General features: G+C 37.2%; 1 protein-coding gene across 3 annotated transcripts in view; it reads left to right on the top strand.

Annotated features, from left to right (window-relative positions):
• Positions 1-535: 535 nt before the first annotated feature.
• pax3a (paired box 3a) overlaps positions 536-15,151 on the top strand; it is a 38,022-nt gene continuing 23,406 nt past the window's right edge. For 2 of the 3 annotated variants that reach the window (XM_022678996.2, XM_022678997.2), the window contains exons 1-4: positions 672-1,112; positions 2,142-2,377; positions 3,398-3,527; positions 4,009-4,152. In XM_022678996.2, the coding sequence (XP_022534717.1) occupies positions 1,028-1,112; positions 2,142-2,377; positions 3,398-3,527; positions 4,009-4,152 (595 nt within the window). In that variant the 5' untranslated portion in view covers positions 672-1,027. Of the gene's footprint in view, positions 1,113-2,141; positions 2,378-3,397; positions 3,528-4,008; positions 4,153-15,151 lie in introns of all 3 variants that reach the window. The other variant, XM_022679000.2, reaches the window with a different exon arrangement.

Below are 15,151 nucleotides of genomic sequence, written 5' to 3'. Positions count from 1 at the left end.
AGAGTAACTGAAATATAAAAGGAGAACAGAAAGAGAGAGAGAGAAAAGGGAGAGAGGACTGTATGAGTAGTATAAGCTGAGTAATTCCAAGATACAAAGAACGCATGAAAGAGTGAGAGGTGTATGGGCCTACTGAATGTCACAGAGTTATAAATAAGGGCTCTTCACAATCGCATCCTTTTTTTCACAGACACTTTTTACGGCTCTCTCGGCGTCATACCCTGCTGAGACCCTCCACTCCTGCCCCTTTCAGCAGCTAAGCACTTTCTAAACACGACAAAAACCGAGCCACAGCCGTCGTAACCACCACAACTTGCTGTTTTTTTGCGCCCCTCAGTATCCGTCTGGATGTTGTTGTGCTAAATGGAGAGTTTTGTTAGGGGAAACTATCATCTGTTAGTATTGAAATTCATCCAATTTCACAAACAAGACACTTTCGTAAATTTCTTTTTGAAAGACGGAGCAGGAAAAAGAGAAAGCTGGAGTGGTTTTCTCCACGAGTAAACCAGAATCTTTCGTTTTGTCTTGCTAGAGTTTACTCAAAATCACAGCAACATCGCCTTGAACCCTCGAGGTCAAGCAACTTTCTACCGGTGGACCAATCAGAGCGCTTCTCTGGCTCCTTCTGTCGACCAATCAGCTGGCTCGACGCGCCGGAGGACGCTACAACTCAACAACTGATAAAATGTTTTAGGGTCTGAGCGGCGGAGTCAAACCCAGCGACAGACGTGTCAACAAGAGCGAAGAGCGACCAGACTTCTGATATTCTTCCAGCAGTTTTCTATCTTGGATATTATTTTACATATCATTGAGGAGGATTTGCGTCTCTAGTGTGTGTGTGTATGTTTTTGTGTGCGTCGAAGTTGACTTTCAGGGAAAGTGACACTTTCTGGAACGTCTTCAGGCTAACTGGAGAGATAAAACAGCATTAGCCTGAGCCACAAGTGGAGCATTTACACACTCATCTTCTAGATAAAGTTCACTCTTTGTCGCTTTTTCAGCGTGCGAAGAGTGAAAAACAAGAGTTATGGCCGCCTTAGCAGGGGGCATTCCCCGGATGATGCGCCCCACGCCACCCCAGAACTATCCAAGAGGAGGCTACTCTCTAGAAGGTAGGAGGAAGCAGCACCACTTGTTTTGAAAGCCTCAGACCCTGTAAACTATACACCTTTCATTTAGACTAACAGGTATTTTAGTAACGCCTCAGCAAAGCACCAGATGCTGAACACTGACGCTAAACATCTACAGCCATTATACGAGTGCAAATGGACACACATTATTTAGCACAGTAAAAGTAACTTCTCGCTGTTAGAGGGGGTTTGACTGCTGTGTGTTTACAGTGTAATAGAGATTCATCGCTAAGGGCCAAAGCCTTTAGTCTTGTGACTGTCAGAATTAAAGGATAATCGTTTGAATGCCCGCGAAAAAGTTCTGGTAATGTCCTGACAGACTGTTTGATTTCGTTGAAATAATGTATTGTTCTTTTAAGGATGTGTTTATGCAAGTGCATATACAATAAAGTAAATAATGCAGGCCTATAATGCAATGATTGCAACTTAACTTAGAAAATATTTTAGTAAAATGAAGACAACGGGTGCCAGCAACAGGTTACAGTTTGACAAACGTTCAACAATAGTTTACAAGCATATCGTCGCTGTCACACAAAAAATGTACCTCCATTTTCCATTTTTTATAACGTTGAAACTGGCAATTCTTCCTTACAATGTGTTACAATTTCATGGGAAATGACCCAATGAAAATGATCTGAATTAAATATGAAATTAAATATGTTTTACGTTTACTTCTGTTGAAAGTTATTTTCTTTCTTCTTCTGTAAATGTGATATTTTGGATGTTTTGGATTTTTGCATGTCAGCAATGACGTTGCTATTAGGGGTCCAAGTAGGAAGTGCCAAGGCACTGTTATTTTTATTAGAAGTAGTATTATTATTAGTATTACATTTCTTTAATGATACTACTATTAATACTGATGTTAAAAACAAAATAAATACAGCATATGCAATTTTGTTTATCATTCCTTTTTTCATTAGTTTTCATGTTGTTGCACATTGTTTACAACGTATTATTACGAGAGTCTATATTAAAGATATCTGTATACTAACAATGTTTTTTTTCTTACAGTTTCCACGCCGTTAGGACAGGGTCGTGTAAACCAACTCGGCGGCGTGTTCATCAACGGGCGCCCACTGCCCAATCACATCCGCCACAAGATCGTGGAGATGGCGCACCACGGCATCAGGCCCTGTGTCATCTCTCGCCAGCTGCGTGTGTCTCACGGCTGCGTCTCCAAGATCCTGTGCCGCTACCAGGAGACCGGATCCATTAGACCAGGAGCTATCGGGGGCAGCAAGCCCAAGGTACTGCGGCGCAGGGTTGAGTCAGGCCGTGTGTGAGCTCTGGAGGACTGATACCCTGTCCTCCAAGTTCAGCCCGCTGTCCTGCTGTAACGGTCAGGGTGCTAAAAGACGGCGAGTCACTGTTTAATAATGCACGTGCACAACTAAATGCCCAGTGCTGAATTAATGCCCCCAGTGCTGAATGAACACCTGCAGCGTCCGTTTAAGTCCAGCTGGGCACAAATGAATGCTGTGAGAGTTCATTCAGCACTGTAAGAGTTTATTCAACACTGCATTCGTTAACTCAGCCCTGAGGACGTGGAAAAATATATATCACCAAAAACCTGCCATGTTTTCTTTAGAAACACTGAACTTGCTGTCTACCAGTATTTTTATCTAATACTCAAATTAGGTTATACAGTCATAACATTAACACTAAATCTATCTATCTATCTATCTATCTATCTATCTATCTATCTATCTATCTATCTATCTATCTATCTATCTATCTATCTATCTATCTATCTATCTATCTATCTATCTATTGAATTATTGTGTTATTAATGTATCTGTTATAATAATATTGAAATGTAACATGTTATGCGTTAATTATTTTAAACTTTTTTTTATTACTTTAAGTATTTTGGCAGTATTTAAGTAAAAAATAAATACAATAATTAATCATCATTTTGGAAGAGCTTGCGTTATTTATTTATTTAACAAATAATTGCGATACAAAATTATTTTAACAACATACATTTTAAAATATAAAATAAACAACCGTTCATTTATTAGTTTAGAAATAAAAAAATAATACAAAATGTGTAAATTATAAAAATAAAATAATAACTACAGTGTATTATTATTATTATTATTATTATTATTATTATTATTATTATTATTATTGTTATTATGTTATTATACTCTTTATTTGTTTTGAATATTTAGATGCAGAAAGTTAAAGTGTAGAACTGTTTTACCTTTTTTCACCCAGTTTCTGAAACTGACCTTTTCCTTCTTATGATGTTTCTTTTTTTACAGCAAAACTCCAGTCCCGACCTGGACAAAAAGATCGAGGAGTACAAGCGGGAGAACCCGGGCATGTTCAGCTGGGAGATCCGGGACAAGCTGCTGAAGGATGGAGTGTGTGACAGAAACACTGTGCCCTCAGGTAACACACACTTCTTTTTTACCCGCTTCTTAACCGGTTCACAATTTTCCTTCCTTTCCTATGAGTTTTAAAAATTATATATATATATATTTTATTATATATATATATAAAATTACACGTTATAGGTATAAAAATAAAACAATTTGATATAGTATGTAGGTCGTGCACAATTTAACACAAATTTAATAATACACTAAAAGGTTTTCTATAGGGAAATCCTGCTGAGAGAGCTAAACATCCCAGTGGGCATCTGCTTAACATTACCGATTTAAAATTTAGATAAAATGCAGAACATTAAGTAAAAAAACAAAACTGAAAGTATGTTATTTTTTTAATTAAGTAAGTAAATAACTAAATTAATTGGCAAGCTGTTCAAAATTGGTAGTTACAGAATAGCAATTTTTAAACAGTTTACCGCTCTTTCTTAAGAGAAAGGTTCAGTTTAACGGATGTATTATTACTGTATTTTGTCCTACTATAGTAAGCTCCATCAGCCGCATAATGCGCTGTAAATTTGGCGCGAATGGAGAAGACGAGGAGGACGACGATGAGATCGAAAAGAGGGAAATGGAAGAGAACGAAAGGAGAGCAAAACACAGCATAGATGGCATTTTGGGAGACAGATGTGAGTTGTACTGAATTTCTTTGTTCCTCACTTTCTTTGGGTAGAACCTGTATGTAGTACTGTGTTTGCAAGTACAGCGGTGTGATCTGACAATGCAACCAGTGTTTTTAATACAACTGTCTGGATTCTGTTTATATTTTAATATTATTAATATTTAATAATATTATTATTATTTTTTTTAGTAGTATAATGGATGAACTACCGGTGTTTAGTGGAATAGATAGCCTTTAAGTAGTTGAGTTCAAATTGTGTTCGGATTATTGCAGAAAACGTGAACACATTTTCTTTATCTTTTTTTTTCACATTATTTTTAAAACAGCTTCAGAAATGGATGTTACAGTAATGAACATGCAGTAATTGACAGGTTGATTTTGTTTTTGCTTTTTCTTGTCTAGTTAGTATTGTATGTGCACCTGTAGAGTGCAAGTGGTTGGGGAGGCACTCCGTTTTACACGTGTTTCCAAAGTCTATAACTGGGTCATTTTAATCTGAATTCAATGTGACTAGCCTGAACACACTGTATATAGAAGTTCGAAGAAATCTTGATCGAGCTGCTTACTGGTTGCTAGTGCCAATGCTGCAGGTTACCACTGCAGCTTCTGTGTGTGTATGTGTGTGAGTGAGTGAGTGCGCGTGAATGCGCTCAACCAAACACTAACCAAACATTTGTCCAGCAATGGCTCGCGCTAAAAGCGGCTCACAATCGCGCGACTCGCGGATGAACTTGGGAGACAAAAGCGCGCGAGTCCATGACGCACAAAAGAGCCTCGCGCTGCAGCGACTCCGCGCGAGAGAAAGGGGGCAGAAAACGGGGCAACAAAAGGCGCACAGAGAAACATTATGGACGGTCAATGAGAGATGAATTATTCAAGAAAAAGAGCGGCTTTAGAGAAGCATTTTCATCTGCAAAATATCTCCATGGAGACTTCTTCTCTAATTCTTCTTATACTAAAAGCTAAAATCGCCATTCACATCCCAGTGGCACAATACGAGCGCGCAGCACTAACCCGAGACCAGCTCCTAACTCCAGCTAACACTTGTTGATCAGAAGACCCGTTGAAGACTGTTGAGGGGCGGTTTACCTTTATTAGCAGGTTTAGGAACAAGAAACAAAGAATTACACTAAAAACAAATATCGTATACAACTGTAACGATTGGCTGCACATTAATTAATTAAATTCGTGTCAATACAAAGCAGTATTTTTAAGTGCACTAAGAAGTTTCCAATTTTAATGTAATTCTAATTGCAGTAAATCCAAAAATGTTAAATGTGTGTCCCACACCTGGCACACACTCCCATAATACCCAATAATCAATACTTGTGATAATCAGTGCCAAAACAGGTTATACTAAGCAAATACATATTAACATGTTTGATTTAGGCCCACAAGCCCCAAAACGTCATGGCAACAAAAACTTATTTAATGTTTAACCATATAATAGAGTAATAACACGAGAGAAAATTTGAACATAAACATGATTTTACATATTCATGTCTGAAATTAAGCATCTTAATTTTCAGTATCATTTATTTAGTAAAATACTTTTTTAAAAATGTGCTTTGTAATATTATCTTATTTAGTGCTATACATGGTGATTAATAAACCCAGGAGCTCTTGACTGTATTCCTTTGAGATTAATGTATTAGTATCAAGTAGGGGACGTTTTCAGAGGATATTCCAAATTAATTGTAATTTTATTTGGTGAATAAAAAAATCTGCAGGAAAATACTGAAAACAAGCTAATTATATGAAAGACTAAAATATTTATATAACACTCAAAGCCTCATAATTCCTAAAATATAGTCTATTGGAAACAGGTCAGGCCTGTGATAGCACACAGGACTCATCTGAGATCAGCTTGCAATTCTAGCTAACACTTGTTGATAAACAGACATGTTGAAAACTGTTGTCATTAATGGCTGAACTAATAAATTAAGTATATTACATTAACATAAGAATATATTACATATAGCATATTTTACATTTACAAAGTTATTCTGATTTTAATTTCTTTTCATTTATGATTTTGTATTAAATAATAACTCTAAAAAGACTATTTATAAAAATATTTTATGCCCAAAATATTAAATACATGGCCCATACGTCCCATAATACCTAAAACACTGGTAATAGGTGGAGTTTACAATAAAATGTTTGTTTTAGGTCTCAAGCCCCTAACAAGAAGCACTGAGAGGAATGGCAACAAAAAAGACTCTTTTTCATCATGCTATCAGTGCGAGGGGGGTGAAAACTAACAAGTGCCTTTTCTACTTGCCACTGCATTCCACTAATGCAGCACTATTAGAAAGCTTAACACGCTCGGAGGAGAACTTAAATTGCATCACTGATATTGCATAAAGTGATGTAGAAGAGAGAGGGCAATCCTACACAGTGTGAAAAGCCAGGGTAGTTGTGTTCTCTCAGAATCCGAGCCACTTATGGTAGTGGCATAACCAGGATCCAACTAGTGGCTCATTGAAAAATAACTCACATGTCAGCATTAGCTGAACTCGGAAAAAAACACAGTGTTTTAGAATAGTCTCTGTTAATAGTCACAGTGTTTAAACTCTGCAGCTGATCCAGAGCTTGAGTTGTTCTAACCTCCAACTCCTCAATCTCTCAAGTTTTCTCTGGCCATCAGGCCACTGCACCGAAGCAGCCCACGTTACCCTGAGCCATGATGAAGAAAACCCCTGCAGTAGATTAAACTGAGCCCTTTATTCGGCTGCACTTTCATCTCACCCCCCTCTACCCCCCAAACCCGCCCCCTTCCTCCCTGCCTAGGGCGCTCTCTCTCTTCTCTCTCTTTTCACAATTAGTTTAACAACCCACCTTCGATATGTTCTCCTTTTCGGATACAGAGCTGATAGCAGTTCGCGAGAGGGCCGATGGGGAGTTTCCAAACTGGGAACACACACTGGTGTTCTGGTCCTCTGGAGAATAGAGCTATAGAGCAGTGAATCCTGGCCCAGAGCTGTTTGCTCTTAGATACAAAGGTGGAGGATGTTATTGCTTGTTGATTGATTTTGTTTGGGGATGTTTACATGTTGTGATGCTGGCTATAATTAATTAGTGGGCAATAAAAAAAATACTCTTGAGATGTATTGATTAATTAGGGTCTAAAAGTCTAAAAAGTCTTTTACAGTTACAGTTTACAGTTTACAGTTAGCTTAAATTGTGAAGCTTTAATTTATTTGAATACAAATATTTAAGTGGTACTGACAATTACAGAAGGTCTTATTAAAATGTTTTTAAATAGAATTGTACTTTGGAGTAATATTAATAATATTTACTTTGTGAAAGTTCTCTTTTGATGATATGTTGTCTGAAAAGTTTTTTTTATTTTTTTTTTAGATTTTTTGATTTTAAGATCATTTAAGACAAATTTTTTAAGACAAATTTTCAGACACAAGTATTGGAATAGAATGTTTAAATAACATAAATAAAGACAACATAAATACATTAAAGCCTTAAACTAAATAAAACATCAGCTCATTTGTGTTAATAGGATTATATCACTAAGTAAACGCAATAGACACAAGAATACTACAACCCGCAAAAATGATTGAGGTTATGACCATATATTGTACAATACATATATAATACATCAATAATGTAAGTATTATGACACCTTGGACTAACGTGGACTCCTGCAATGTTGCTTACATATCTCTCACACACATTTAATCTGTATCATTTTAATTTTAACTAACCCTAAAAAGATCCCAGAAAAAATGTCAAAAAAATTAAAAAAAAGTGTTGATACGTGCTGAACATACATGCTGGTGGTTCCACTCTAGTTCTATGGAAAAGTCAGTACTTCAGTAGTTTTACTCATACATACAGTACATTGCCTTCTTCAAGAGCCACAGTTTCACTGAATGAGCAGCACCTTGACTGAAGGATGGCTTAAGGCTACTCTCCTCCCCTCCGAATAGTAATAGCAGCAACAGTTGTACGAATCTGAATAGAAAAGGAAAGTTTCATTGTATGTTTTTATCCGACTGACCAACAAACAAACAATTGACTCAGCCTTTTGTCCTCATGCAAATGTGAGCACATCATAAAAAGTGGAGCGCTCTTCTCTTCCACTGTGTCCTGATCTCTATTGACACACTGTAAAGTCCGTCCCCCCTTGAAACCCCCCCTCCCCAGCCCTTTTTGTCTTTTCAGTTTATTTACTGCAGCTTGACTCTCAGCAGTATTTCACTCTGCTGTCTCTGTCCGTCAGCCTTCTGCTCGCTTCTTCTCCTCTTTTACAGCGCTCAATTAAAATCTGAAAAGGGTGTTTTCCGTATCAAGAGGGAGTGTTTCTGACCAAATATTGATTAAGTAGGTGTTTGCTGAGTCTATAGTTGTCGGTAAGAAGGCCTTGTTGGCCCCCGGGGCCCCCACTCCTCAAAACCTATTGTTGGGCCTCTTTAAGTGCTGAGATCAAAGCGAGCGCCCACAGATTTATTTGTCTGGGAAAAGCCGGGGCAGCGGGCTAGCAGACTGAGCTTAGCAGAGCGTTGCTGTTGCTGGTCAGTACTGTAGCAGAGTGAAAGTTTCATTCTTACTGAAGGTGCTTTTGAGGAAGTGGATTCTGTTGGAACAATCTGTTGCATTGTTCATATAAGGAAGAAGCACTGTGTTAAAGGGGTTAATTCTTGGCCAGAACTGGGCAATAAAATATCATAATACTGGGGTTGCAATTCAATATATTGCAATATTGTAAGCATACTGATTTATTGCAATTTTATAAATCATCATCACACCAAAAAGAAAAAAATAATTGTGAACTATTAATTGAAAGTCAATACTGTGTTTTTGAGAATCATTACAACGTGACAAAACATAATAACATGATACGTCGTTATATTGATATTCTCTTTAACCCCTGTTATAAGGTCTGAACATCAAAATAAATTGCAGTGGAACATGTTTTAATTCTGTAAGGTGATTTTTAAATACTTTTCTGTTTTTTTTATTTTGTTTTGTTTTTATGTGGATATCGTAATTATGTTGGAGCAAAATTGAGAAATTTATCATGGTAGAAATGTATTTATTTTATTTATTTATTTTACAATTAATAGAGCATATTTGCAGAATAATTTATTAACTATAAGTGATTAGCTCTAGTATTGCTTAAAATAAAAAAATAAGTTCATAACAGTTTTTTGTAGTTTTTTTTCCAGCACCTGTTGTTATATTAGATATACCTAAAGCACAAGGATTAAAAAAGTTTTAAAACTACTGCAAGAATTTTTTTTCCAAGGCTCTTCACTTCCCTAACCGACTGGGTTGTGATGTGTAAATCAATAAAAATCTTTTTCACAAAGGAAGAGCTCGCATGAGTGCATCCGCTCTTTCCTCTTATACTATTAACTTTGGGAAAAGGGACAATCCTCGAGCCTCATTTAGCTAATTAAAAGTAACTAAAGTCATCAAAGAGCACTGGCCCCCGCTCTCTCAGACTTTCATTTATGGCGGGCAAGAAAAGAAAACTCAGAAATACAAACAGTCAAAGGGATCAAGTTTTTTTTTCTCTTTTTTTCCTCTGTCTTTTTTTTTTTTGAAAGGGAGTCCCGCGGAGGCCAATTGAATAAGCTTAGTGCTTTCAGACGTGCCATGGTGAACGCAGTCAACATGTAATAATTAGTTTCATTGAGGAGCATTCCAACAATCTGCTGCCATTCTCCCAGGGCCATTGTCCCTCGCCCAGGCCAATAGCCAGGAAGACAGAGAGAATCAACTGCTAACAAAACATGAAAGATTTAGCTGCCTTTGTCCAGGAAAGCGAGGAGGACTTTGTTTGTGTAAATAAAGCGGGGGGTGCTGGCTCGCCACTATTCTGGCAAGAAGCTCCCTCAATAGTGGGAGAGAGATACTTGGAGAGAATAAGAGAGAGAGAGATGAATAAAAAAGACAGCAAAAAGACTAATACACTGGAGTAATACAGAGAGGTACTGTTGCAAGACTGGAAAAGGGGAAAGGTCTGAGATAACTTTGAATGATTAGAAAAATGTCTATAAGTCTATTTGTAAATGCTTCATGAATCTTTAGAAGAATTATAGTGAAACATTTGAGGCAACATTTTAATTTTAGAAAATGTAGAAAGCTAAAAATATATGGATATTTTTTCCTTATGTAAACATATATTTATCTTCATACATATTTTTTCTTATATTCTTTGTCTAACAGTTCTCCCAACCCAGTTCAAGTTCTATTCTGAGCTTCATGCATTTTTAGAGCCCTTTTTGTGGTGTGCACAAAAACAAGAAAGAGGAGACAGAAAGAAAGAAACAGAGAAAGAGAGAAAGAGAGAGAGGGAGAGAAGGAGGACTGTCTCCGTTATCAATAAACAAGGGGCCTACTCTTCCTTCTGGAATGCTTTTCCCAGTCATGACTCTGAAGCCCTGCAGGCAAAGGGATGCAGCAGTAAGCTGGCCTCCCTTCACCCCACTGTCCTCTCCCTCCTCTCCCTCCTCTCCCTCCTCTCCATCTCTCCGCTCTGAGCGTGGAATCTTCCATACGTCAAAGCAGAGCGAAGTTGACATGCAGAGTCTTTTCCACGTATCATTAAAAGAGGACTGTACGACTGTAACGGAATTGAACGTGATTGAACATGACATTGCTGCCCAGGCGTTTTTGCGTAACACTGTGTTATGCGATTACAGCCTTCGTGGAAGATGGTTCAGAGATAACGCACTCTGATCATTTGGAGAACCTTTGAGTTTGACACTATAAACATTATGGCATCACAGTTCACGTGGAACAAAGTTTAGGTCACTTCTATCATAGTTGCACAACTTACATATTGGCTTCAATTAATGATTTATGTGGTGATTTCATTATGTGTTTAAGAAATGCAGTAACCTGATCTAAAGATATTGCCATTAATGCATTATTGCATTTGCAGAACTTATTGCTAAACATTTTTTGTTTTTTCTTCAGATTATTTTATATTTTTTTCCTTTTTCACTCATTATCAATAATTCAGAGAATCTTCAAGTTTGACACTTTAAATATTACAGCATCACAGTTTACAGGGTACAAACTTCAGTCCCTTACTAGTTTAATCACATGATCATTATTATATGTTTTAGAAGTGCGCTTACCTGATCTGAGTGATGCATTAATTATTAATTAGTGCATTTATGCTGTTTTAACAGAACAGCTTTTTAAAACACTTTCTTTCTCTTCACTCTAAAAATTCAGAGCTAGACACTTTAAATTGTCCAGCATCACAGTTTACAGGGAACAAACTCTAGGTTTATCAACAACAAGGTTTTATAACTGCATATATATAACATATATATAAATTTCACTGCAGTAATCATATATCTGTATTAACTTTTTTAAATCTCAGTAATTAAAAAAAAATCAAAGTTAGTTTACCTGATCTGAGCATTAATGCACTCATTTGCAATAAAATGCTTTACACACTTTAAGTTTCATCTTTACACCTTTTTTTTTTTTTTTTAGATTTTTCTGTGTGTTTTTTCTTTAAATCACGCTGGTTTCTCTTTACTTTTTACCTTCAGCCAGAAATTGCTCAAAGTTTTTTGCACGAAGTTTTTTGAGGCTTTAGGCAAAACACACACACATATGCACACGCACATATACGCACACACACTCGAGGTAGCTAGCTTATCTGCAAATGAATGCTCGACGCTATGCTTCATTGCTTCTTCTTTCTCTTGTGGCACCAGCATTGTGATCCTCCGATATTAATTCAAAGGACAATTAATGAATGCAGGGCATCTTTGAAGTGGGGGTTTGGGGTTGTGCCCGGGTCCGGCCCCCGAGAGCTGATGGACTCTACTCTTTCACTCCACTCCGCTCAAAGACAGTTTGAAGTGGCTGAAAGAGAAAGTGAGCAATGGAAGGTCAAGGAGAATAGGCACTCCTCTCCCAATAGAGCTCTCTCTCTCGCTCTCTCTCTGGAAGTATTAGTGTGAGCAGGGGATGAAAAGGAGGAGAGAGGAGAGGTCGAAGGGGCGGGGGCCAGCCTATAAACACACACAATACGATGGTTAATTGAGAAAAGCTAGACAACGTTGTCAATCACTTAACTCGGGGAACTTCACTTCTCACTCCTTCAAGTGATTCTGGAACTTGGGAGAAGCTTAGAAAGAGGGAGTGAGAGACAGACGGATGAGGGCGGGGGGATACCTTTGTGAAGTGTAGCGAAAGTTGAAATAGCATCAGATTCCACCGTTTCAAAAGATGTTTGTGCAGAAATAGCAGAGGTGGACTTTTTGTTTTTTGAATGTTGCACTGAGCCCAGTAAAAAAGTAGGTTTCTCATTTGAGACACTTTGGGTTTAATTTCCAAAGTCCATAAATTCAAAACATATTATATTATTTAAATATTTATTAGATTAACTAATAGAAACACATTAAAAATGTATCTGAAAAACTTTCACCCTCATTTTACTGTCAAAAATCCAAATTACAAAAGTTTGAACACTACCTTTTGGAAAATGTGGTAAAAAGAAATGTTACAGTTTATAAACATAAAACAATAAATAGAAAAAGTTAAAATATAAAAAAACAAATCCTAACTTTTAGTGAAACTCATTGTAAATTTTATTTTACAAGTTTTAATCCAAGAAGTTCTGTTTTTTTTGACTCATATTATTAGCAAACAAGTTGTTTCTTAACTTTCAGTGAAAACCGTTGAAAAATATATTTTATTTCAATTGTCATTTTGAAACATTTCAATTGGTTTATTAATAATGAAATATTGACAAAATAGACACAAGGACAGCTGTCAGATTAATTAATTAATATATATGTAATAAAATAATAATATGATGCATTTCAAAGTATATAATGCATTTAATTTTATATAGGCAAAAAAAACCCCAGTAAATTAAAATTAAAACCAGCAGATCATATTTGTATATTGTTTAAACATTTCATTGTATGGCATAAAATATTAGCAAATTCAACCATAACCTACAACAAATCATACAAAAGTCACAATTTTAGGCTTGTTTAAAAGCATAAAATGCCCTTTTAGTATAGTTTAATATAGTAAATATTTAATATGGTATATATACTGAGTATAGACATTTATGCCTGAAATATATTCCAGAATGATCACAATTTATTTACTTTAAAATATTTAAATGTATGTTTGTTTATCCACCACTGAAATCACTTTGTGACTCTCTTTCTGCCACCAAACTTCTGCCTGTACTCTGGGTGTATTGAAAGCCACTGTAGAGAGAAGGTAGTTTGTTGAGGCTCTAAACCCCAGAGCCGGTGAGCTGGTCCTGGGTCAGATGGGAGCACTGGGTCACTGCGTGAGTAAACTCCTTCTCTGCTGGAAGCGAGGGTTAAGATAATGTTTCGGCTCTGAATGACAGGTAACAGGGGTCTGGGAATAAATGTCTATTTTCTCTTATGACTTTTATAAAAACAACACATTGACAGATTGGATTCAAATCAAATATATATTATATAAATTAAGCATTTCTATAGCTATGTCTTGGAGGCAGATGATAGGAGATGAAGTTTCCTGTGTACAGAGAGAAGTTGAAGAATGAAAAAAGCGTGTTTTTCTTTGGCTGGTCTTTGGCTGGCTCGTGTGTGAGAGCTAGTGTGTTAGTGGAAGTGGGCTGAATGCTAAGGCATTGAGTTCTGTTTACTCAAACAATTTGCTTAACTCATTAATGCTGTGTGTATGTTGAGTTAATGAGTTCCTCAAATACGATGAGAGCAAATATGAGTGTTTGCGGAGAGATGTAATGTAGTTCATACACAAAATAACACGTTATTTGAGGGCTTTTTAAGTTTTTCTTTTAAGTTTGTTTTAGAGATGAAATACATAGAAAAAAATATAAAATCTATGTATTTTATTTATTTAAAAAAAAGGATTAAAATAATGTAAAACAAATATGTCACTGTACTCATCCCTAGCCATTGTGGATTATTGATTGCCTTTTCTTTCTATTCGTTACAGTCTCTCTCTCTCTCTCTCTCTCTCTCTCTCTCTCTCTCTCTCTCGATGGCAGCTGGAGAGGTCGTCTCTTTAGCAAGCCGAGTGCCTCCCTGGTCCTCCCTCTTAACTAAATGCCAGCCCCAGATGGACTCATAATCAGTCTCTTAACCATTCTTCTCCTTGCATCTGCTGGCCCTCTATATACTCTTTAATACACTCCAGCAGTGGCACACGGGGCCGAGGGCCCAAAGGGCCAGCACTCCTCCACTGTGCAAATAAATGCTTCATTTGTCTCTTCTGCCTTTTGTTTCGTTAGCTTGAACACATGTCACTAGCTCAATTACCCCGCCATTTAACTGCCCCTCAGGAGGAGATGGCTCTCCCCCTACCATGAGCTATAAACGGCCCAGATGGTTACTTTCTCCCTCTCTCTCTCTCTCTTTCTCTCTCTCTTTCCCTATGTCTCTCAACCTTACATTTTTTACTTTTTCTCTGCACGTCCCCGGACTGTTTTATCGTTTCTATTTTTTAGTTTTTGGCTTTACTGTTTGCTTTCGCCATAGCATTTTTATTTGAATCTCTCTTTTCAGCATTCTTTTTTAAAGCCCCCCCCCCTCCCTTTCCCAGTTTGGCATAATCTGCTGTGTCACTCAAGCATCCTTTTATTATTAGCTCAGTTGCGTCTAGTGTGGTTTACACTCATTTCTTTAATGCGCTGTATTTATAGAGTAATGCAACCACTTTACAGTCTGTCTGCTTGCGTCTGTGTGTGAGGAAACTCTCAAGTTGTAACCGGTCCTAAAGTTGCAAAGTTAGCACAGTTATTTTCTGTGAGAGTCTAGGCTGATGTGTTGTATGACTGTTGCAGAAAGTTGCCTGGTCTTTGTTTGAGGCGCTTGGGCCCCTGCGATTGCCAGTTTGCTGGCTAGTTGTTTGGATCAGTGTGGAATTCTTGCTGCCCCTGTTCTACATTCTTCTGTCTGCAGGTGGAACTCATTCAACAGGGTAGTCTCTCTCTCTCTCTCTCTCTCGCTCACACACTCTCTCTGTTTCTCAGAGCAGAG

This window comes from Astyanax mexicanus, chromosome 4 (assembly GCF_023375975.1).
Source record: "Astyanax mexicanus isolate ESR-SI-001 chromosome 4, AstMex3_surface, whole genome shotgun sequence".
In the NCBI taxonomy this organism is placed as follows: Eukaryota; Metazoa; Chordata; class Actinopteri; order Characiformes; family Acestrorhamphidae; genus Astyanax; species Astyanax mexicanus.
This window is presented reverse-complemented; position numbering and strand designations above follow the sequence as displayed.